The sequence below is a fragment of the Protopterus annectens genome, chromosome 7.part1 (assembly GCF_019279795.1).
Source record: "Protopterus annectens isolate FY-2018-M chromosome 7.part1, PAN1.0, whole genome shotgun sequence".
In the NCBI taxonomy this organism is placed as follows: domain Eukaryota; kingdom Metazoa; phylum Chordata; order Ceratodontiformes; family Protopteridae; genus Protopterus; species Protopterus annectens.
In genome coordinates, this window is record NC_056740.1 from 223,178,274 (window position 1) to 223,205,088 (window position 26,815).

The 26,815-nt window shown below is 40.5% G+C and overlaps 1 protein-coding gene across 2 annotated transcripts in view; it reads right to left on the reverse strand.

Moving 5' to 3' along the window:
• ANKDD1A (ankyrin repeat and death domain containing 1A) overlaps positions 1 to 26,815 on the reverse strand; it is a 1,318,298-nt gene that overhangs the window by 106,108 nt on the left and 1,185,375 nt on the right. For both annotated transcript variants that reach the window (XM_044078678.1, XM_044078677.1), the window contains one exon: positions 5,496 to 5,697. In XM_044078678.1, coding sequence (XP_043934613.1) covers positions 5,496 to 5,697 — 202 coding nt within the window. The remainder of the gene's footprint in view (positions 1 to 5,495; positions 5,698 to 26,815) is intronic.

A 26,815-nucleotide genomic window follows, 5' to 3' on the forward strand; every position in this document is an offset into this window, starting at 1 on the left:
TTTTAGTTATGTTAGAAACCTGGGAGGAAACTCCCAGATATGTTCAGAACTGGTTCAAAATGATGTAAAGATCACTGAACCTACGGACATTGCCAACATACTGGCAAACAGGTTTAGTGCAAATTTCTTCCCCCCCCCCCCAAAAGGAGAAATATCTATACCAGAGGATTGTAGCCTCCCAAACATCTCAAATGCTCAGGTAAAAACAGCTCTCTCAAAGGCGAAAAACACAGCATCCATGGGACCAGATGGTGTCCCCGGTTGTGTGCTCCACGAGCTCATTGAGGAATTAAACCCACAGTTAGGGCAGCTGTTTAATCTTAGCCTCACCTCAGGATACGTACCCAAGGAATGGCGTACGGCTACTGTGATCCCACTACACAAAGGCGGTGCCTCCACCGACCCTGGAAACTACCGTCCCATCAACCTGACAAGCCTGGTCTGCAAAGCTATGGAGAGGATCATTATGGAACTCATAAATAAAGACATAGGGGACCTGCAGACATTGGATCAAACCCAATTTGGCTTTGTCAAGGGCAGATCATGCCTTTTAAACTTGGTTGACTTTTTCGAAACAGTCACCAAGGCCATTGATGAGGGCAAGGCAGTCCACACAGCCTACCTTGACCTGGCAAAGGCTTTCGACACGATACCCCACTCGGGCATCATAGAAAAACTCACCAGCTTAAATGTAAACCCTTACGTCACAAGATGGGTTGCAAACTGGCTAAGTGACAGAACCCACAGGGTTAGAGTTGCTGGAGCCATGTCAGATTCCAAGCCTGTCACAAGTGGTGTCCCACAGGGCTCGGTCCTGGGTCCACTCTTGTTTGGCATCTACTTTTCAGAGGTACAGGCAAGCACAGGAGGATTATGGCTGACAAAGTTTGCAGATGACTGCAAACTAGGCGCCATAGTTGAAAACTCATCAGACACAGATATCCTTCAGAAGGGCCTCATAGAAATGGATAACTGGTGCCAAAGCCATGGCCTAAAGTTAAACGCTAAAAAATGCATAGTCATACCATTTGGGAAAAACAAGGTTGCCCCTAGCTACCATATAGGTGGCAATCCACTAAGCACAGCAGAGGTTATCAGGGATCTGGGGACCCAGGTTGATAGTAACCTTTCATTTGACACCCACGTTGCCAAAGTAGTTAGGAAGACCTTCCACATTGCCCACCTGATCAAGAAGGGTTTCACATCTAGGTCAAGGGAGGTCATCATCCCCCTGTACTCATCACTCATCAGACCGATGCTTGAGTACAACGCCCCATTTGGAATGTATCTGACCCGACACCTGCAGCAATTGAAAAGGCCCCAAAAGTTCCTCACCAAAAGGATAAAAGGTCTCAAAAATATGTCCTATGCTGCCCGACTGAAGGAGCTCCAGCTCTACTCAGTCGCTTACCGCCTGCTCAGAGGTGACCTGTGCCTGACATACAAGGCCATGTCCAACCCGGAATTAATGAACATGCTTCACCTCAAAAAATCGAAATCCATCAGATCTACAAGAGCACGAGATTTGAACCTTGACACGGTCATAAATAGGACGTGCTGGAGGGACAGATTCATCACCCAGAGACTCCCTATGCTGTGGAACAAAATCCCGGTACATGTGAGGCAGAGCACCTCGCTGGCCTTGTTCAAGAGAAATCTTGACCAATGGATGGGAGACCGCAGGTATACCCCAGGGATTACATCAGTGTCACTGCTTGACAGACGCACAGCTAAATAATGGGCATAATATCCTTCAATCTAAAGGGGTGGCGTAAGCCACAAAACTCTGGGCTAGGCTTGTAAGTGCCCTAGGGCAGATAGCCTAGTATGAACCTATGAACCTATGAGTGGTATAAGTGGTATAGAGAGAGAGCTAGCTGATATGATGGACAGAAGGAAGGTTGATATACTGTGTGTGCAAGAGACAAGACGGAAGGGGAGCAAGGCTAGGTGTATCAGAGGCGGGTTCAAATTGTTTTATCATAGTGTGGACGGGAGGAGAAATGGCATAGGGGTTATCTTGAAGGAATAGTATGCTGAGAGTGTTTTGGAGGTGAAAAGAGTGTTGGATAGAGTGATGTTTATGAAGCTGGAAATTGATGGTGTAATAATGAATGTTGTTAGTGCATATGCTCCACAAGTTGGGTGTGCGATGGATGAGAAAGAAAAATTTTGGAGTGAGATGGATGATGTGGTGATGACTGTACCCAAGGGTGAGAGAGTGGTGACTGGAGCAGATTTCAATGGGCACGTAGGTGAAGGGAACAGAGGGGATGAGGAAGTGATGGGTAGGTATGGTGTTAAGCAAAGGAATGCAGAAGGTCAGATGGTAGTGGATTTTGCAAGAAGGATGGACATGGCTGTGGTGAATACATATTTTAACAAGAGGGAGGAGCATAGGGTAACATACAAGAGTGGAGGAAGATGCACACAGGTGGATTATATCTTATGTAGAAGGGCCAGTCTGAAGGAGACTGGAGACTGTAAAGTGGTGGCAGGGGAAAGTGTAGTTAGGTAGCATAGGATGGTGGTTTGTAGGATGACACTGGTGATCAAGAAGAGGAGGAGTGTGAGGGCAGCACGAAGGATCAAATGGTGGAAATTGAAAAAGGGTAATTGTGAGGTGGAGTTCAGGGAAGAGTTAAGACAGGCACTGGGTGGCAGTGAAGAGTTACCGAATAACTGGGTAACTACAGCAGAGCTAGTAAGGTACTTGGTGTGACATCTGGAAAGAGGTAGGAGGACAGCATGAAGTTATGGGAAAGAGTAGTGGAAGCTAGGTTAAAAAGGGAGGTGATGATTAGTGATCAGCAGTATGGTTTCATGCCGGGAAAGAGCACTACAGATGCAATGTTTGCTCTGAGAGTGTTGATGGAGAAGTACAGAGAAGGTCAGAAGGAGTTGCATTGTGTTTTTGCAGGCTTAGAGAAAGCATATGACAGGGTGCCTAGAGAGGAGTTGTGGTATTGTATGAGGAAGTCGGGAGTGTCAGAGAAGTATGTAAGAGTGGTATAGGATATGTACGAGGGTAGTGTGACAGTGGTGAGATCTGTGGTGGGAGTGACAGATGCTTTTAAGGTGGAGGTTGGATTACATCAAGGATCAGCTCTGAGCCCTTTCTTATTCACAATGGTGATGGACAGGTTGACAGACGAGATCAGACAGGAGTTCCCGTGGACTATGATGTTTGCAGATGCCACTGTGATCTGTAGTGAGAGTAGGGAACAGGTGGAGGAGACCCTGAAGCGATGGAGATATGCTCTAGAGAGAAGAGGAATGAAGGTCAACAGGACTAAGACAGAATATATGTGTGTGAATGAGAGGGAGGATAGAGGAATGGTGAGGATGGAAGGAGTAGAGGTGGCGAAGGTGGATGAGTTTAAATACTTGGGATCAATAGTTTAGAGTAAAGGTGAGTGTATAAGAGAGGTGATGAAGAGAGTACAGGCAAGATGGAGTGGGTGGAGAAGAGTGTCAGCAGTGATTTGTGACAGACAACCCATATAACATAGCTGGTCTCACTACCCTCTTGTAGACCTTCCCTTTCACTCTTACTGGTACTCGTACTCTCCATCAACACTCTCAGAACAAACATCGCATCTGTAGTGCTCTTTCCTGGCATGAAACCATACTGCTGATGACTAATCATCACCTCCCTTCTTAACCTAACTTCCACTACTCTTTCCCATAACTTCATGCTGTGACTGATCTGATGTGATGTGACTGATGCTAGTGAAAAGACTGTGAACTATTATTCTTTCAGCTATAAGAAACATGGTAATAGCTATATAAATGATATCACCATATATTTCAATGACTCTCCTTACAGTTCAGCAAACTGTTGAAAGCTGCTGTCTTTCAAACCAGTAACAGCAGGATAAGCCAGTGGGTTTGTACAGAAATATGTGCACTGGATTTTAAAGAAGTTTTAGCTTTCCTAAGAGCACATACCTGAACATATGCCTCAATCTTAGAGCATCAGAAATCAACACTAGCTTATAAAAATCAGCACAGGGTCAGAAAGAGGAGCAGTTTCCTATTTTTTCACAATAGACTGTCTTTATATACTAGAATATATACACTTAGTGGTAGGGAATTTTCATTTAGGCTTAATTTATTTTCTAATGTATGTATCCACAAATAGGTCTGGCTTTATGAGGAACATCAGTAATCTAGGAGGAACAAGGGCAGATTTGAGAGACACAATTATAGCACTATGCCTAATTCTCAGCAGTTGAGAGGTATGTGCATGAGAATCTGGCTTGAGGAACAAAGATTTGCAAATTAAATAGCAAAAGGAACTGCTAAAAAATTATGCTCACTTAGCTTCCACAAGGAAACATACTCTCTCCTAAGGTAAAGATTATTCCTTAATGTTATATTTAAAACAATCTTTCTTGCACTGAAGGATCTCAGCAAAAGAATCATCTTCATGGGGAGAGTTACAAAAGGGGATGACTCACCTTCAGAATCTATATCCCATTCTGGATCTACTTGTGAATGATTTTTTATGAAACTTAGCATAGTGCTTATCTTTATCAGTCTTGATCTTCTCACAAACAACATAATCTGACAGCTACAGGAATACTTGCTGGTATTTTTTCTATGTACTTTTTCTGTCCCTGTGCCTGCTGACCATCATGCCATTGCCATGGCCGACCATTCATTTCCCACTAAATTGAAAAGTCAATACCCATTCCCCTATAGGGTGACAGTGACCTATAGCTAGGGTGTCAACAGGGAAATTTCCACTTTAAATCCTTAATGCCACCATCTTTGGGTGATATAAACACCCACATCACTAGTGGAGCTACTAATGTGCCCTAAGCTGGTGCATGCTCATTATAACAATTCCTCTGTGAGAGCTACCAGACCCAGCTTGGGTAGCCCACCCAAAGTGGTGGCCTCCCTGATGGGAACCAGCATAACCCACAGCTGGAAAACTACCAAATCCCTTACCCCAGATGAATATGGTGGCAAGAAGTCATGTCTTTCCCACCTCCATACCCCAGCTGTTCCAGTGCCTGGGCCACTAACTGAACTTGGGTAAGCTAGGCCATAGTCAGAGCTTTACTCTTCTCTATTACAAAGCTGGGATCAAGTGCTGTTATTTTAATTGAACACAAGAAAATTACTAATATGCTTTCTAAATATGCGTATTAATAAGAATTTGTATAAATAATGTCAGAAAATATCTGTTACTTACTGCTGCCAGGATTGGGAAAGCTATGGGACCAAGAAACTAAGTAGTGACATTTGCCCTTAGCCAGCTAAAATGAATTGAGTTTGGGCACGTTTCACTCTCTTTCTATGGCCAGGCTCTCTCCAATAGCTCCAGAATGATATTGTGTGACTGCATATTCACTGAAATGCTCAAAAAAGGATTGGATGTTATAATTCCAGAAACAATGTTACTTAATACTGACCTCACGGACAATAATGGCAACAACAAAAATAAAAAAACTAAATGTGAAAAAAAGTGCTAGCATGTTTACCTGTCCACTGTTGTTCAATGGCCCGTATGTGACCATCTGTAAACTTCCAGCATTGTGCCATTTTCTTCCACTCATTAGTTTTGAGATATCTAGTGGCTAGCCTCCACATCACAGAGCGAATGTGTTGTGTTTCCAGTTTATGGTCTTGTTTGAAGGTTAAATGATTTGCAATCCAGGAATCTGAATCACTGTTCATGTTGTCCTGTAAAGAAATCAACTTTTACATACTTTTTCTTTTATCCATCAAACACTTCAGTCCTACTGCATTCTTTAGAATATTTCCAACAGTACATATTTTGATGTCCTTATCACATGTTTAGTTAGGGTTGCGTTGCCAGATTTCTTTGTGGCTAAAACCAGACTAAGGTCACGCCCCTCACATGAATCATAACTCCACCCATTCCCACCCCTCTCCCAACCATGCCCCTCCCATTCTAATACATCACTGTGACGTCAGCTGAACAGAGGGAATACCCTCTTTTTCTGTTCTGGTGTCTGATTTCAGCTGATCTTCCCAGTTGCCATAAACACTGTTCAAAACTTTCAGTGTGCATACTGTCTTCTTCTTTACTTCTACAGTGATTACAGATATTTTGATTTAATTTAAAACATTTATTTCAAATTTTATAGTACAAACCACTGATACACATTTGCTAAACAAAGCAATACAGTCTCACAATGAAAACAGACGTAGCATTAAAACTACTCTGCCTTTAAATCTCACATTCACCGAAACAGCACTGTACATTGTTTTCCAAGTTTACGATGATAAAATTTTAAAATGTTCTAAGAAATTACACCGTATTAACAACAATCATATCTTACATCAATAAAACAGACCTAAACATGTATAGCATGGTCTGAAAATACATGTTTAGTATAAAACAATATATAATGACACAATTGGTCTTGCAGCTTTTGAAAAATGAACCTATGCATTTTATATAAAGCTACAGAGCATATGCTTAATGTGGATAACTAGTGGATTGTCAGAAAACTAGCAGGGTCATCAATTTATATACCTTTGCTATACCAATCTCAGTATGTCACAAATAACAATTAACCACAGCTGACCCTCAATTATAGAGCATTATATCAAAATAGTTAGTAATATTAACAGGTGAGATACTATGGCAACAGGTAAGTTTGCCCTATTTTATCATTCTAAAATATTTTAACCACGTTCAACAGCTTTAAGCAATATAATTTTAAAGGAATTGCAATAAAAAAACTTCCTCTTAAGTTAATTACATTTCAGATTTGCTCCTGTAAATCTATCTAATACAACAGTAAAAGCAGTATAGAAATGAATGTGATAGTTTAGATAATACAAAGAGAGGATATCCATTATAAAAAGGAGTAGACATAGAAAGGTTAGAAAAAGGGTAAAAGAATGAAAAGAAAAGACCAGTAAAAAAGAAGGCAGCAGAGAGCTGAAGTACAAGCCTGTTAGTGTGTCAGAATCTGAAGATATTATGCAGGATAGTATGGTAAACAAAAAACACAACAGCTACTCAGAAACAGATGTAATTCAAATAAGAAACAATAAGTAGCTAAATAATTCAAATGCAGTTCAGAATAAATTCCATGTGGGCAATAGTACCAATCAGATCAAATATCACTTGCAAAATGCACAGTGAATAAGCTTTACTTTAAACATGATATAAACAGTTACAACATTAAAAGACTGGGCAGCAGTTTACCACATTAAATATCAACAAAAATGCAGTTAGATATACGCAGAAATAAAAAAACGCTATATACAAAGGTAACAGAGCAAGCAGTTGGCTTATTATAGGACTAAATAGATTAATCTGCCTTTACACCGAGACTCCTGCAACTAGTACTGTTATGCTTTTCTCAAAAAGAATACTCCATAGTAGTACACAACAACTAACATTGCACTTTCTTGTAGAATTACTCAGTTGCTCTCCTTTTCATAGCAGTGGCAGCCTCACAAACACACACACACACACACACACACACACACACACACACACACACACACACACACACACACACACACACACACACACACACACACACCCCTACCTCTCTGAATTTGTCCAACCATTCATTGTTGTTGTGGTCCGCTGTGAAGTCCAAACTCCAAACGTCTTCTGGAGACTGGAATTCAAATTAAACTGCGCGGTCGGAAGATGAAGACGTCATGTAAGCAATTTCAGCTTCTTCTGCATCAGTGCATGCAACCAGACGCAGAGTGTTCTTAAAGTAGAACACCTTTAAAAAAAATGTTTTTTTAATTAAATGAAAAGATTTTATTTTTTCTAGACAAGAAAAGGCAGTCGCCGTTTTCCAGATAGGGTCCCTTATTTCTGGACAGTCCAGAGTCATGTAATGGCTCTAATTATAGCCAAAAAGCACACCAGGACTAAAGGCAATAAGGAGGGGAGAGAGTAAAGATGGCATGGGAGAACCGCTTGAGACCGTGTCAGTGGCACAAAACCCGGACTTCACGTGTCCGGTTTTGAATAAAATTTGTAACCGGACAATTAGTCAGAAAACCAGACAGTCCGGTCAAAAACGGACACCTGGCAACCCTATGTTTAGTAGATGTCTGATAAGACTGGCCCCTATATTTTAAACTACCCTGTGCTGCGTGATCTAGCTAGCTTTTCATTCTGGTGTTTCTACATTCGTATAAGAATGAAGTGTAATGGAGAAAGTGATACAGTGGATATCAGGGCTGTTAGTTTCACAGCAAGACAGCATCACAATTTGTCATTCATTATCTTCATTCTCAGGTATAAGCACAAGATGAAGTTTCATGTAGTCCAGCTGTGGGGGTGTGCAGATGGAGGTTAGACTGATTACAAAACAGCCTATAATTTACAGTTTACAAGTACTACTTGTTTCTAAGAAAAGTGTGTGTCAGTTTCCTGGGAGAGAGGAATTTTCTCAAACAGTTGACTAATTAACATGCTAGCAAGACTGATTTCTGTACATTGGGCAATTTACAGGCTAAGGCGCTAGGTTATCTTAACAACTATGCAGTCTAAAACATATTGTTTTTAGTGCTATATGTCAGCCAACCATTCTAAATACCACTCATTCATGATGAGGGAAAATCTGGCTTAACTTATCTATGACTTCCCTGTATGACATGCTGCACTGATAATGCCAGCATTCTGCTTTTAAGTAGTAGATATATACGCACCATATTAATTAAGCTATAAGAAGGCTGTTTCCAGTGGTAACTGTTAGGAGTCTTCTCTTCTAATTAGCCCATCCCAGCTTGCCACACTTAAAAAATCTCTTATGATTCCCTGCTCAGAAGTACATGTGCTGCTGACTGGAACACATCTTGCCACCTAGTGCTTGCTTTTGCAGTTCTCAGTTCAACTCCAGTACCCAAAGCAAACACAGTTTGAAGATTATAAACTCATATGCTTTCCTGGTTTACAGGAAATCCATCTACAGATGCAGGATGTAAGGGAATTTTGTTTACGTCTGTCAATTACTTTTCAGCTCAACCTGGACAATCAAATTAGTTCATCTAAAATGATGATATATAGGTTCATAGGTGTGTAGTAGGCTAATGGCCCTGGAGCCTTTACAAGCCTAGACCATAGGATTACCCTGGCATCATGCCACCTGACCTTAGTTCCCAGTGCCTCTGTCGAGTAAAGCCACTGGAGTGATCCCTGGGGTGAATTGTATATTTCTCATCCACTCATCAAGATTTCTCTTGAGGGTCAATGAGATCCTCTGCTTGACATGTATGGGACATTTTAAAATGTATTCTGAAATCATGCAATTTCAGAGATGGTTACACTAGTTTATAGGTATAAAAGAGAAGGCCCTGTATAGGGATTGGTATGAAGGGCCTGCTCCATATAGAATAAGTGTCAGTTGCCCATTCAACTGAATGGGTTTTCATGACCAGGATATTAGCTAACATAATGATATTCCTGGCAAGTCCATTCAAGTGTAAAGGGATGTCATGAGGTTAATAAGCATCCACAGATAATTTGATATGGTAAGGACATATATGTTACATATGACATTAAAACCCTGTGTTGGGAAGAATAAATTTCCAAGGTGTCAAACAAGGTTTGAGCTCTGGAATGATGGTCTAAGGGTGTGACTTAATGACCAAGAAGCTGCAGCATAGACATGTACAGTGCCGACTTTTTTAAAACAATCATCTGATAGTGTGTCGTGTGGCGACAACTTTTCCATCAGGTCTTCAGCCACCTTACAGTAAAAGACAATGCAGTTAGTAATCTACTTAAAGGGCTTGTTTAACCACTAAAAGACCATCCTTATTAAATGATATGAAATGAAAGCTGGACTGTCTTTCTGAACTAGTGAACCTCTTGAGATTAAATTTATGCTGGCAACATACATCCAGATATAAATGGCTGCCTCCTGTCTGGATTCTGCCAATGAAACAAAACAGGGAGATGAATGCACTGGTTTAAGACCAGTTTTCAAACTATTTTTTTCAGAAAATGTGGGTTAGACTTAAGGGATACTTAATCCTAGTGAAAATTCAAAAAGGGTTCTGTACAGATAAGGCCAGCAACTCATATATCCTGCATGTAGTGTCAGCAGCCATGAAGAACAGATCCTTCTATGAAATAAATGTTAGTACCTCTGAACCAACTAAGTATGAACTGTCAGTGGGCAAGCCTGTCAATTATAAAGCTAATGTCAAAAGGAAGAGAAGAGTTCTTCAAATGCAGGTGGAGACTGCTCTTTTTTGTAACTGTTTTTACCAGCTGATGATATGCCACAGTTATGCTCTCCACAATGTTGTGAGATGCAGAGAAATCAGTGACATTGCTCTTGTAGTATAGTAACATCTGCAAGTCAAAGAGGTGACTGAAATAAGTCTAGTAACCTGTTCACAAAGAAGCAGAGACAGCACGTGTTATTCACTGAACCATTCTATTTAACACAATATTTACATAAAGTGGAAGTATTCTTGACGGTTTCTGTATTTTCTGACACCCCTGCTGGAAGGTCTTTTGAAGCACAGCATCTAAAGCAGCAGCAAAGACCTATGGTGGAGCTAGTTGTCACCTCAGAATAAAACGTCTGTGGCTTGCATTGGCTGTGGTGTTGGGATATCAAGTATAAAACAGAGACAATGACGGCGCGATTGTGATCTTACCTCACAGAGAACTTTACTTAGAATGAACACAAGAAACTGCACCACTTTACATGCAACTTACTTTAGTTAGCTCACTAGCATTTAAAGATGCATATCCATAGTCTACATCCACATATTTACAGAGTGCAAATGAGTAGTCCATATGAAATCACTTTAGCTAGGAGACTCACTCTCTCTGATACCCTTCCTGTGGGAAGGATAAAGCCACCTTGTTGAAGTTTCAAGTAGTTTATTCTGTTTCAAGTAATTATTCAAGCTGGAGGCTAATCTCTCTCTCTTGCTTTATCTTGCTCTCTATCTCTTTGCCTAGCAGTATCAGTAAACAGCACTACAACACTGCACAGCATTCCTACTTTAAACCCACTTATGCTGAACTAGTAAAGAAATCATCACCAAAGACCTCCAGGCACCTTATTAACAAACCTTAGCCATTTAGAAAGACTTCCATTACTGTACCCATAACAGCACCGACCTCATCCACCTCCAAGTACAGCTGCTGTCCCCTAAGAACATCAAAGGGTGCAGCTACCCATGGAAATGTGTTAGTTATTGTCACCTCCATACTGAGGCACACAGACACTACATTCACATGGATAGAAAAGGACAAGGTGGCCCTGAGCTCTCTCTCTCTCTGTTGCCAGGATCTGTGATGTCAGAAGAAACCTTACATTCTTCCACTCCCCAATCTGACTATGTCTGTGTGGTTGCCCACATGAGAATGAATGATCTTAAGTGCTCTATCCCAAGGGAGCTGCATAAAGACATGATTTAGTGTTCTTCACATGAGCCAGAGATTTATGGCCCTAGCCTTTTTTCTTTTTTGCACGTCCACAGGATTTGCCCAGTGGCAGTCCCTGCTTACAGTTGACCCATTTGTTCCTTGATTAAGGCAAGAGCCCTCTGGCCCATTCATTTTATGGTGGGGTCAAGAATCCAGTATGGGGGAGTTGGCTAGTTGGCCAATCCTCTGTACTGTCCTATGACCACTGCTGAGGTACCTTGTGACAGTGTAGAATAGAAAAAAAACTGAACACAATGAATCAGTGGTGGTGCTCAAACACAAACCTCTACAGATCTAGGGGTATGACATCATGGTGGCCACTGACAATCCACACTTCCCTAATAACAACTATAACAAGAAACAACACCATCACATGCATCTTGGGATGTGCATAGCTGCAATCTCATGTGTAATCTCTTGGCTACGTGGCCCACCACTATGCAGTGTGGGCAAGCTAATTTCCTTGCTGCAGGCTATACAAATAAATTACTACAGGTATTGCAAATCCAAGCAGTTAAGCTACTTCCATCCCCCATAAGACAAGCAAGTTGGATCAAGCATTTTATATGCTATTTATAACAAAATAATACATTTTTTTTCATGTTCAGAAAGGTTGTTTTAAATAAATATAACTTTAACTCCTTAGAAACGTTTTAAATAGTCTACTCATCTGTTTTTCAGTGGTCTTCCATGTCTAGACGATTTAACAGGACTTTTACATCATGCAGCTGATCTTCCTTTTAGGCTAGTTCTTACTGCAGTATGACTTCAGGTGTTTCTTTTTGCAACCACTGACTAACACGGTTCTCACAGTGTCTATCTTCTTGAGACAAGACAGATTAATTCATGTTATTCTGTTACTGTGATGTGACTGTGGAGTTGTAATACATAACTTGGGGGACTTTGGCTACACTCCCCCCGAAAAAATATATTTTTTAGTATTTTCATCTTACCAATTTTGATATTTAGTTTTCGAGTATATTTAGATCACTTGCAGGTAAACCCTAAAATGGGTCACTTGCTTTTCAGTCTTTCCCTTTAACAGCTGAGTTGGTGAGAGACGGAACCTCATCAGTACAGTATTCCTGTAGTTGTGAGATGACACACCTTATAGCTTTTGCTACAGCTCTTTCTTACGAGATTTTTCACTGTTTTGATAGTTTTCACTACTTGCCTGTTTGATCATGGATAGTGCAGACTGGAAAGTATATGTCTGAATTTGAACGATTACACAGATCTTCTGAATTCATAATTTTTGTATTACATACATTTGTCAGATAAGACAAGTATCCCCAGTTTCAAGAATCTTAAGACTAATACACTAATCATACTTGCACTTGTTGATTCTATCAGTGTTAATTATTTCAAGGACCTTTGAATAATAATGACATAGGAAATAAACAGATTATTTGAACTGGAACAAATCAGTGCTCATTCATCTCCATGGATGATATGGTACTGCCCACAGTAACATCTCTTCCACAGGATTAGTGTCGGGGTAGGTATTGCAGATGGTAAAGTCGGCTCTGTTGACCAAGCATTTTATACATAACAAAATATATAAGATGATTGATTTATCCCCCTGGACATTTCTAACTATTATTTTGTTCACTTTGAATCTTAAACCCTAGATGTAGCTTATTTCTTCCTTGGGGAAAAAAAGAAGTTATGTACTTACCATAATGTTCCATGTGTGTTGTCCATCTCCGCCTTTATTCTCACATATGGGTCAGATCCGATCCGTCGGATCCATCTTGGCCTAATGCAAAAGCTTGTGGCATCCAACTAAGCTCTTGGGCATTCTACCCTTCCCAGAATGCACTTTGTCATTACCTCAGATCTTGTTTCCCCAATAAGGAAGCGAGAAGTTATATAAAAAGGACAGAAAGCAATACCATTCAATGTACTCCATGAAACATTTAAAATAACAGGGAGTCCAAGAAAGACCTCATCTTGTATCACCATTCTTCCAGGAGTCTAGAAAGGGGGCAGGTGGGAGGGTTGTGAGAATTAAAGTGGAGATGGACAACACACATGGAACATTATGGTAAGTACATAACTTCTTTCTGTTTATTTATTTACTTAACATTTATTTACTGGGAAATTCCAACTTGGAACAAAGCCAAATTTCAGAGAAGGCCCAGGGAGAAATGCTCCAGGTGCATGTCTTTGTAATGTGGGAGGAAACCGGAGCACCCAGAGGACACCCACACTAATGCAGGGAGGGATTGCAGACTCCACACAGAAGGCACCCCAGCTGAGAATCGAACCAGAGTATCTCTTGCTGTGAGGAGACAACACATCCGCTGCACCACAGCACTGTCCGAGCGTCTGGAGTAATTCCAGTATGTCATGCTGGCAAACCAGTCTGTAGGTGTGTCTGTCCTTAATGAAGACAGAAACTCCACTATCCGTAGTCTTCCTGACTTAATTTTGGGCTGTATTGTTGTCAATCTGGTCTTTATTCTCTCATATGGGACAGCATTTCTAGCAACCTGAATCTTGGGTGGCTCATGGAAGAATATTCCTCAGAACCATTGATCCAAAGGAAGCCCTACCCTTGAAGGCCAAATCCAGTCTGTAATGAGTGACAAAAGTATGGGGGTTTGACCATGTAGCTGCTGCGCAAATCATACCTTTCAAATGTGCACATTTTTGCTTCATATTTTTGGTCTTTTCCTCATAAAATTTGTGATTTTTCTGACAAATCACTGGGATGATCTGAGGATTGATGTCACTAAGTAATGATATACATTTGTGTTCCAGACTTCATATCCTCTGGAAAAACGCATGCCAAGACAAATTCTGTTATTCTAACAACTTTCTAAGTGTATAAGAGCAATATTTAAAATCTGTCCCTATTTTTGGGCCTTTGTCCCTCTATTTTGTGAGGCTTTATCCAGATTTTTTGTGCTAACAGGTTGAGAGGTATGGCGCAAATATTGTCTACAGATTCTCTGGCCAGAAAGGCTGAAGAAGTAGCAACAGCTCCAGTAAAACATGCTTTGTCTGGTTTAGGTAACTGCTTATTTTGTGATTTATAAATGAAAGTAATACAGTCAGAAAGCCATTTTGACAATGTAAGTTTGGAAACTGGCAAAACTTTTATTGTTTCAGAAAAGGAAACAAACAAGTGATCTGTTTTTACCAAAGTTTTTTGTTCTGTGTAGGTAAAAATGCAATTGTCTGTGTACATCTAAAAAGTGCAGCATATATTCTCCTTTGCCCTGGAAATTTGGGAAGAAGACTGACAATTCAATAGACTGATTAAGATTAGTCTCAGAAACTACTTTGGCAGGAAGGAAGGGTTAGTTCATAATGAAACTCTAGCTTTATGAAATATTAAATAGGGTGGCTTTATTGACAATGCTTGCAATTCAGATACCCTTCTGGCAGAAGTAATAGCTACTTGAAAAATTGTTTTCTAAGCTAAGAATTTCAAATCACAATTTGCAGAAGGCTCAAATGGAGAATGTGTCAAATGGGATAATACAAAATTCAAGTCCCAAGGGGCAGATGGACTTTTGTAAGGTGGTCTCAGAAATAGAACTCCTTTCAAAAAGGTTTTGCAAATTTGATCGGACATGACTGCAGGAACTATTCCCTCCTAGGTGAAAATTTGAAATTGCAGCTAATTGAACTGTTATGGTAGCTGCAACAGCTCCCTTGCTAAAAAGTTTCACTAAAAAATACAGAATGAAGTGCAACGGAGCAGTAAAATGATCTACTACATTCTTCTCCATGGCCCATACGACAAATCTTTTCAACTTGCTTCTGTAAAGTTTTTGTGTGGAAGGTTTATGTGAAGAAAGGAAAATATGTTTCACTGGGGAAGATAAAAGAGGATGTCTGGCTATCATTGGAATCAGAGCAGCCATGCTGTCAAGTTTAGTTTTTTCAAGTTTGGAAGAGCCAGTCCTTGCAGATGTGAAAGAAGGTCTGGAACTGGGTCCAGAATCCATGGATCTTCCTGGAGATGAGATCGTAGATAGGGAAATCAAATCTGTTGGGGCCAGTAAGGAACAATGAGAATACTTGTTCTCTTCAATAATTTTGCTTTCTGTAACACTTTGGGAATTAAGGGAGTTGGAGGATAAGCATATAGAAGTCCTGGGGGCCAATCGTGCACCAGTCCATCCCTCGGTGCCTCCCCCTGAGGGGGGATTTGGGTAAATTAGCTGCTGTATTTGTTGATTATTGGTGATGCAAAGAGATTGCAGCAAGGCTGATACCATTTTCGGAGAATCTCTTCCGCAACTTCTTGTTTGAGGGACCACTCATGAGGCATCAGAAATGTCCTGCTGAGCTTGTCCGTTATCACACTGGATTTCCCTGGAATGTGCATCACTACCAGAAAGTGATTGGAAGATATCATCCATTGCCAAACTCGAAGGGCTTCCTGACAAAGGGGGTAAGATCTGGTTCTTACCTCTTTGTTGATGTACCAGACTACAGATATGTTGTCTGACTGAACTGCTATCATGCTCAGAGGAACAGAGTCTTGAAAGGCTTGCAACGCTAGAAGCACTGTTCTCATCTCTAGAACATTTATATGTAGATGGGTCTCGTGGGAGGACCAAATGCCTTGGACTGGCCTTCTCAGATAGTGCCCCCCCCCACCCTATCTGAGAGGCATCCATGGTCACCTTGGCCTGGGGCTGATTAGGAACAAACAGGCAACCCAGACTGATTTGTTCGGAATACATCCAACATCAGTAATCAGGATCTTGTGAGACACAGATAGTTCTAGAAAGGACCACTGGGTTGACAACAACCTCTGCAAGACTTGCATATGAAAGTGGGCTAGAGGCACTAGTACTATTGAAGCCGCCATTGTGCCCAAGACTTGCAGCACTAGTTTCATGGATGCCCTCTTCTTGCGAATAAGAATCTTTATTTGATTTCTCAAAGAAGCAATTCTGTTGGGAGGAAGTTTTGTTGTCATGTGTCTTGTATCTGACTGTGCTCCTATGAAGGTCAGATTCTGCTTGGGGGGGTCTAGCACAGATTTTTCTAAATTTATTATGATTCTCAGATACGAGCAAAGGTTTATAGTGTCTTCTGTTGCCCTCAACAGTTGATTCCTGGTCGTGGCAGTTATGAGACAGTCGTCTAGATATGGAAACACTCACAATCTCTGACATCTCAAGTGAGCTGCAACCACTTTCATGCATTTGGTAAACACTCTGGGGGCTGTAGTGAGTCCAAAGGGCAGGGCTCAAAACTGGTAATGAAAGCCTCCCAGCTGGAAGCGCACATGCCTTCTGGAGCACCTGTCCATTTTTATAACGTAGTATGCATCCTGAAGGTCTATAGAACTCTTCCAATCATCTTTTCCTAGAAAGAGAAGAATAGACTATAGAGTGACCATACAAAGCTTGCTCTTTTTGATAGTTTTGTTTAGATTGCTGAGATCCAGGATAGGTCTCCAGTTGCCTGTTTTCTTTGGCACCAAAAAGAATCTTGTGTAAGTTCCGAATCCTTGTTGGTCTGAGGGGACTTCTTGGATGACTCTTTTGTCTGGCAACTTTTGTACTTCTACAGTTGCTTGATCCCTTTGACCAGGTGGCACATCTGGGATTTTTCCAATTTGAGGAGGGGGATGGGTGAAGTGCATAAAATAACCTCTGGATATTATCTGATGCACCCATTTGTCATTTGTAATGTGAATCCAGGCCTGTGGGTGCAGATCCCGGATTGCCTCCAGAGGTGAGCAATCGGCCTAATTTCAGGAGAACTGAAAGGGCTTGCCAAAGAATGAATTTCTAGAGCCCTGATTTTGTGGGCCTCCTCTGCTGAGAGGGTAGTGTCTTCCATTATTGTTCCTTCTGCCTCTGGGAGAACTTTCACTCTGCATGTCCTGGAAAGACTTTGAGACTTTTGGAACCACATTTTCCTGCTACCTTTTTAACCTTTGAGATATGGTCTGGTTGGAGTGGAAAAACATACTCCCACGGCAGCCAAGGTCTTTCCTTCCTGTTCACACCTGGTGAGTGTTTTTTTCACTTTGGGCCCAAAAAGAGATGAGCCATCAAATGGGGCATTCACAAAGGAAGACTTGACAGGCTCCTTGAAGTCTCAAAGTCGCATCCAGGCCTGCCTCTTAATGGAGATACCCAAACCTGTGTCTCTACTCACCCCATCTTCTGCATGTGAAATCAATCTCATGGAGGAGTTAACTACTGAATTCAGGGTGGCGAGTCGATAATTTACTTTATCTGAAACTCCATCAGCCACAGCTCCTTGTAGGGTATCTGATAACTCCTTTAGCAGATCACTTTACAGCCTAGTAAAGTGCACCAAATAATTCAGCAAGCGCAAAGTAAAGCCCGCTGAAGAGATGACGTGCTTCCCATATCTATCCATCAGCCTAGAATCTTTATTAGGAGGATGAACAGTGGAATTGGTCTCTGAAGGTTCTTTTTTGGTGGCTGCTGCCATGACCATTGCATCTCCCACAACTCCTTTGGTTAGGAACTGTATGTCAGGTGGGGATGTGACGTACTTATTTGGTCTCTTTGGGGTTAGGTCAGTGGTGTCTGGGGTCTCCCAAGCCGTCTAAGAAATTAACTCAATAAGCTCATCGGAAGGTGGGGTCATCCAAGAGGTGGAAGGGTGGGATCCAAAAGCCTTCAGGTATACTGATTCCTCTTTGGAAGGTTTGCTGCACTGCCAGTCTCCTCTCTGTTTTAACATTTCTAAGATGTCACCAAAACAGACATCCTCAGGAGGAGACCTTGGAGACCCCTCATCCTCATTGAGGTCAATATCTGTAGTGACAGACTCATCTGGGGAGTCTAAATGCTTCTTCTTGCAGGATCTCTTCCAAGGGACTTCTTCAGTGGGATATTCTGGAAATGTTTCAGAAGAGATGGGGGGTCTTCCTAGGGACATCCTGAGATTTGGGATCCTGCTGTTCCTGTAGAAGAAGTGAATGAGAGGGAGAAGGCACCAGAAGAGGATGGGAAGGGAGATCCTGGGAAGATTGGACCATTGACTGAGCAGCAGTCAAAGCTCTCTCATCGCCTCAAATGCCCCCAGCTCCTGATCTGAGGAACCATCTGGAGCTGAAGAAAGAAGCATGAAAGCCTAGGGTCCCCAGCAATCCAAGGAATGAAGATCCGAGTCTGAGGTGGGAGCTGAGCTCAGCTGCGCTGAAGCTCTGACAGGCAAGGTCTGATCCGAAGAAAAAGTCAGATCCCTGCCCCAGGTGTGACAGAGCAGGAGAGCTCAGAGCTGAAGTCAGAGCAGAAGAGAGAGTGGGTCTCCAATATGACACAGACACAATCTGGACTTCTGGATCTCCCTGCTTCGATCTCGAGAACTGGGTTGGAGGAGGAACAGAAGGAGCAGAAGAAGGGAGTGACTTTGTTGGATCCAAAGCTATGTACCCTGATCCAACAGTAATTTGGCTAAAGCCGGTGTCTTCAACAGTTTCAATCACTCTATCCACATCCTCATCAGAGAGACTCCTAGTTGAACGAGTGAGAAGTATCTGAAATGTTTCGGCTGCTGTGTGACTGTGATTGTTCTTGTACATATACACTATTTGCTTTTACACTGCATATTTTTGTAGTATTTGCAACTTTTCCTCAGCCAAATACACCAAACTATTAGAATTGACTTAATTGTTATTTCAAGATGTTTGACATATAATTGTGTAAGTATTTCTCTTAATCACAGGGCTATTTCTCTTACCTTCATTTCTACCATAATACACTGCCTCATGTAGATGCTTTTACATCTTACTGTTGAAACATGTCCCTATAAATTCTCATTTTAGATTTTGTAGTTGATTCTCATTTTTTTTTACATAATCTCATTTGTTACGTCTTCTAGTTATGTAATTACAATTTCACTTGCTATGCACATATTCAAGGGTTTTGATAAATTCAAGTCTGTCTCTTAATCTCTTTCCCCTTGCTTCATAATTTCTTATACCACAGTTTTCTATATTATGCTAAAGGATCATACGATATTTAAAATTCATTATTTTTGCCTTTGTTGTACAGCTGAATAACATAAGAATCTACATACATCGCCGGACTTTGCATAATTCTAAAGAACAAATGAATAAAGGACAAGTTCTTTTTAGCCTCACAATAATTCTTGAACATCTCTTTTACTGCAACTGTTTTATTTTTTTCTCTTCACAAAGTAAGAGTTAATGGATACCTTTAAGGCTTCTTACTAAAAATGTGTAAGAATGTAGCTTACAAAACCTTTTAATGGCTCTTGGTTAACCTATTTGTAGTATGGGATAAATCATATTCCTGCATACAGTTTTCTGCTTAACTTCTCTCCAGCAAGAGAATTCCTGATGGTTGCAGTTAAGCCTTTTCTATTTATGATCTGGTACTTTCAAACAGATAAATATGTGGAAACAAACAATTTCTGTAGATGTGTTTTTTCACTTCTGACATTATTCTGTATCAGGTTGCTGAGAAAATACAACAGAGATACTGTGGATGTGGTTTAACCTCTACAACTGATGCATCTTCTGGCAGCTAGCACATTGACCTTTAAAGATGTATACCCCATAATTACTTCATACTCTGCACCGGGTAATTTTATTTAATATCAGGGCCATTCGATCCTAAAATCAACTCTTTTCAGTCACCATGGGATTGCAGGGTTTTGTTTTGGTCTTTGTTATCTGAACTTACAAATGAAGTGCAGAATCAAAGGAAAAAATGGAAATACGTAGAGCAATCTTTCCTGCCACTGGAAGGAGACTGCATCTAACATAATCTCTCCTAATCCCATTGAACCAAGCAGATTAGGGTCAACACTGCATCCTTCTGAGTTAGGAACAGGTAAGTCTCTGGGTGTAACATACCCCTAGAAGATCAAAACTAAACTAGATTCCCTTATGGCCATCTCCAGTTGCAGACTGTAACTGTAACTGAAAGAATTCACCAGTGCATTCCCATCCCCTGGAATATTAGCTTCCAAAATGCAAACCCAGTCTGTTGTACACAGCCAATTCAACTTCATCTCTCTACCCAGAAAGTACAATTCTTGCCTCTTTTGATTATGAACCAAACACCACTGGACTAAAAGCCTCAGGATATATTTTGTATGTCTCTATTTTTCTGTGTTATGTTATTTTTTTTTAATTTTAATCTTTACACACCCAAGGTATATAAGTCAGTTTGTCAGTTTTTGCCAGCCTCCCATCCCTCCCCATCTTCATCCACTGACCACAAGTACTCCACTGTCTCCACCTGCACCTCTGCAGCCCCTATCTACTTTGCTTTTCTAAACTTCCTTTCTTCAATACCATTTTTTTTCATTTTTTTCTATCAGTCTTTTTTAAAAAAGAAAAGATAGATTTCTCTCTACCCACCTGCCTACTAGATCTCAGTCTCTCACTCTCCACTTTTCTCTTCCCTTTCTTCTTACCTCCTACCTTAACCCTTTTAAGACTGTTGCACTCTCTTTTGAATTCTCTTTTCTCCCTCCCCTCTCTCTCTCTTACTTTTTTACTTTTACCCTGTTACCTCCCCCCTACACTACCTTCTTCTCCCCCCCTCCTTTCTCTATTCTCTACTATGCTTCACCTTTAGCTTACCTATCTTCATTTCTAGCAGAAAGTCTCTCTCTTCTCTCTTTTCCTTTTTTCTTTTTTCCTTCTTTCTTTCTTACCTCCCCTTTTTCCATTCCTGATTCTTTCTCTTCCTTCTTCCTTTCTTCTCACGTCACTCCGGCCTCGGCTCCCTCTCCTCCCACCCCACCCCCACCCACCCCACCGTCCTACATTGGTCCCACATTTAACTTACACACTTACACACCTCTCTATCTTCACCATTCTCACAACAATCCCTCACAAACCCTGTAATTAACTTCTACTTACTACACCTACTACAACCTGTACTTCCTCTTTCACTAACACATCTGGAAACATCACAACCCCCAACACACATCTACACACTCCCACACTCCCACCACCAACATATCACCAGCAACCATACATTCAAACTACTATAAACACAATCATATCTACACTACATGAATCATCCTAACTGCTATTACTCCTATCTTCTCTTTTACTCCTTCCTCCCTCCTCACTACTTACTACTATCCCCTATGCAACCTCCTAAACTTCCTCCCTCCATCAAAACATACCATACTCTCATCCCCCTACACCCCACAAACATCCTGCTTACACACATCCACAACAATCCATTCCACTACTTCCACACACCCATAGGCTATACTACTACAAACTACCCAAAACTAAAACACAGAAAAAACTACTGAAAACTAAAACAAAAAAAAATGTTCTACTCCCCTTACACTACTCCATCTACTACCAGATGGTGACATACACCAAGCTACTAGGGCCAAGGTGACACACCAACCCACAAACCCAAACTACTACACCACCCCATTCTTCAACACTCATATCTCTAACTTATTATCCTTATACATATATCTCTAAACTTATTATCCTTGGCCCACTAAACTATATGTATCTGTAATGTACTTAGTTAACTTTATCACCTATTTGGCTATTACCAAAACCTTCATTAAAAGAAATTTAAAGACCCTGAAAAAACATCAATTGGATATAACATTGTTTGACACTCCTGGATATAACATTGTTAGACTTGATTCTATATTCCAGGAAGGGAGGTGGGGACCTTTCTTGACCTTACCTAAACCTTACCCAAACAAATGAATAATCTTACCTCACTTAAATAAAAAATAAATAAACAATAATAATAAACATCATCTCTGGAAATAACTACCCACTGGAAACAACATCCCCAATAACCTCCCCAACTTCTTGAACATCCCTACTTTAGAACAACTTGAAACACTTCTCTTTAAAAACATAACGGTGAAACTACTTTTATAAACTTTTATTATTCCCATAATATAAACCTTTATGGTTTCAAACAACTAATTATAAAAAAAAATGGTTTCAAACAAGGAAAAAAAGAAACCACCCTAGACTGGATTCTACCAAAAGAGCCCCCCCTAACCCTTAACTAAACTCTTCCACTCTTCACCTACCTACAAACCTCCCAAACTAACGTAAACGCTAGCTACACTATATCTACCTACCGCTATCCCCACAACTCTAAACAAACTTCAAACTCACAATAGAACACTCAAACAAAACTCATTTAACAATCACATTACAACTGGACCCTCACTTTCCAAACTCACTTAACAATGCCGCTGAACATTTCAACTATCTTGAACAAACAATTCAAAACACCCTATGCCCAACCACCATTAACACAACCCAAAATCAAACAAAGCCAAAAAAAACTAAAATGACAAACTAAAAAATAAACTAATGGCTCAAACAAAACTTAAATAGAAACCAAAAGATCAAGAAAACCTTTGCAAAACTACGAAGAAGTATAAAAGAACATGAAAAAGAGCAATCCTCCGATAAAAAAAAACTTAAAAAAGGAAGCCAAAAAGACCAAAAAAAAAAAAACTTCTAAAAATGATAAAGTACCCCACCAAAAAGAATAGAGTCACTGATAACACCTTCTTTAGACTACACCAGGCAAAGTAGTTCTACCCAACCCACAGAATTTAGACCCCCTTAACTCCTCTCACTATCTAACAATAACAATACCTTCTTTCACTTCTTCCAAATACTCCAACTAACACACCATACCCCTCTTCCTCCCCTAAACTCTTCTTAAAAAATCAAATTTTACCCCCTCCAACTTCAACCCATACCATACCCATCTTATAGAAGCAATCTCTTTAAACCTCAAAATTCTCCTAATAAGAAGATCTATAAACAGATCCTAATTTCCTAGTATTTGATCAAAGTACTTTTCCATCAATTTGGAAGATCCTAATAAATAGATCCATAAAAGAAAGAGGTAAATCCACTTGACCTTTCTAACTTTCATCCCCTGCACTTACATCAAAGGAGGCTACTCACTGGGATTCCTTCAAAACAACCTAGCTAAAACTACTATATGTACTAAATAAACTTCAAACTATACTAAACCACTGCATTTCTACCAAACCATCCATCTCACCTTCTCCTACTATATAACACTAACATGGAACCTCATTTCCATATAGTATAACCACTTAGCACTTTCTTTCCATACACTGTCAACTGTAAATAACAAAAACAACTTGCTTCTAATTTCTTCTCGAACTGGTTCTCGCAAATTTTTAACCTTAAACAAATAGCAGTTCTATCACAAATTAATATCTTTTCTTTCTACAACTCTTTCTCTATTCTCACCTAGGATCTATCCTAGCTTAACTCCTTTCTTCATATTCTTCTCTAAAGATTCACTTACCCTATCTATCTGGAAAATTAAAGTTTCTTCATCTATCCAAACCCTTATTTGTATCTCTCATTCTCTACTGAACTTCATCACTCACAGCACCACCTTTCTACCGGTTCTCCAGTGTTCCACCATTCCAAATTCCACCTCCAAGAAAAACAAAACTTTTCATATTCACCTCCACCTGGCCCTTTTCAAAACTTTAAGTACCTCATTCAACCCACCCTCAAAAATTCCAAGAAAAACAAACTTTTACTATTCTCAGTCTTTACCTCCATCTCTCCCCTTAAGTATTACTATTACTGCAATAATCACTATTGATACAAATCTTAAAGACTTGGTTCACAAAACAGAATTAAACCCTTCCTTACAATCTAGCTAAGCATTAAACCCTTAATTACACACTATATACAAATTATACTTAAAAACCTGTTAATAACAACAGAATCTTACTTCTCATTTACAGACATCTTCCGGACCACCTAACCTTCTATGTACCACACTGATAGCAGGAATGACTCTGGTTTCAGCTCCACTCCACAGAGCTTTGAAGGCAAGGAACACTACACCCAGTTTCAGCTTGTTTTTGGGGAATCTAGTTTTCTTGAACAAGGGAGGAGCACAGGTGGGCTAACCAATCCACACATTAGATACTTACCATCAGGGCTTGTGATAAGTTCTTCTAAAAGGAAAGACAGCCAAACATTTAGACTAGTGGAAAGCATTTGCCACACTATAGCCCAGTGACAGGATTGAAACATTGATCAAAGGTACATGAAGCTTTTATAACTTTGTACAGGATTCTTCTTCTTCTTCTTTCGGCTGCTCCTGTTAGGGGTCGCCACAGCAGATCAACTGTTTCCATTTCTTCCTGTCCTCTGCATCTTGCTCTGTCACACCAACCACCTGTATGTCCTCTCTCACCACATCCATAAACCTTATCTTAGGCCTTCCTCTTTTCCTGTTACCTGGCAGCTTCATCCTTAGCATCTTTTTCCCAATATACTCTGTATCCCTCCTCAGCACATGTCCAAACCAACGTAATCTTGCCTTTCTGGCTCAGGACTGGCATTTTATTTTCCATTGCAGAAGATTAATCTTAACGCTTCAAATGAAACTGTAAGGGTCATGGGTACCAACAGCCCCAGAACATTCTAAATAATTTGAGCTTATACCCTTCATTGCAAACTCACCCAAGCTGCAAAGGCTAGAATTTCCTGAGCCCTCACTGTGATCAAGAATGACCAGCATTGACAGGTGTTCATCTGTATCCCAATTAAGGCAGTCTTCACTGGAAGACAATAAGACTTCTCCCAGTTTATCAAAACTCCTAGTTCCTGTGGCTGAAGTGTGTCCATGTGGACTTGTCCGTTAAATAAACATTAAAAATAAAGGAGCTCTTGACCAAGGGCCACTACCAAGGAGTCTATAGAGAGGGCCACTAAAGACTACTACCCATGTAATGGAAAAAAAAGTTTTTCCCCCCCAGCAAGGCTTCCACTGTAATGCTTTAAATAGTGCTAAAATTCTGGATGGTCAGGTAAGCCAAAATGAGAATACTTTATTCTAAAACTATACCCTATGCAGAGTGAATCAAATGAATTTGTTGTGTGAACCCAGACAATGATGTACCAAAAAGGCATCCATCATATTCAGCAACAACATCTAGATCCCCTTCTGTAGCTGGGACATGAATCCCTGAAGAGTTATCATTCAGAACTTGACATATCTTCAATGTATCTGCCAAAAATACTGAGGTCTAGGATAGGATAGAAGGTCCCATACCCCTCAGAATAAGGAAATGGTAAATGGTAAGAATGGAACTCTTTACTTTTCTCTGCCTTTTTCTGAAGAAGAAATAGGCTATATTGCTTCTTTGCTGATTACAGTCAGAGACGTTCCAAGAGCAATGTAAAGACAAAGCTGTCCTTATTTGGAGGTTTTTTTTTGGGGGGGGGGGGGTTATTGGCTCCAAGATTAAGGCATAGAAGACAGCGTCAACTGAACAGTTTATGGTGATGGCTCTCCCAGCTGAAGCAATCTAGAGAGGGCCAGCTAGCTTTTCACTGCTTATCTTGCAGGGTAATCAAGGATAAGAAACTGCTTCAGTAGAGTCATTTTTCTAAGTCTCTAATATCAGTGAGTGACACAATATTAATTTCATGAACTCTAATCGTATTCTGGTTTAGAAATGGGTCCATTCCCATTATGATATTAGAAACCCAAAACAATTGGAGAAATTAAACCTGGAGTCTAAACATATAGAACTGTGGTGGCAACATTTCCTAATGCTTTGGGATCCTCCTTATTCTAAGAGGCAGCTTCCTCCTCTTCTTCTTGAGATATTGTTTATGCCTAGAAGAGGTAGAAGTAAAGCAGACATGATAAAGACCATCCACTAAGGTCAATTAGGACAGAAACAGGGTCTCTTAAGGGCATCAGCTTCCTAGGAGCAGAATATGCTGAATCCAGCTGCCTTCAGACTGCAGAAGTGACATACTTATGCTGGGGGTGGGGCAAAGTTTTCTCATCCATCTTCCTGAAATGCTGGACTGTTTCTCAGATAAAGGCAGTATACTACAGGACAGTCCATGCTGAACACTGCGTGCCCAATAGTCTCCCCTCAAATGATGTGTCATCTTAAGGAGAGTTACAGGAAGACAAAATTCTCAATATCATTTTCCGTCTCAGAGATAAAGACTTTATAATAATCAAAATTTCCTTCCCAAGAAAAGAACTGAAAAGGAAGGCGGCAAGTCTGTTATCCCAGGCTCTATCAGAGAATGGCTTGGATGTGCCTACAGTGTGAAGCATAGACTGAGCAACAGTCTAGCATTTTCTGTTAGGCAATGAGGCTTCATCACTCAAGGCATTGCATACCAAAGGTGACACCTGCTTGTGAGAGGGATGTGTGAGGTCTGATAATGGCACTGAATCAAGTTCCCTATGGTGTATCCACAATGATAAGGACAACTCCTACTGGGTATCAAACCATATGCATGCATCCAATATTTGAACTAACCATTTGGACTTACCTAGCACAGGAGACTGGAAGTCTCATGAACTTCATTTGGTAAGCCTTGCTCAACTTATTAGAAACCAGAGAAAAAACTCTCTG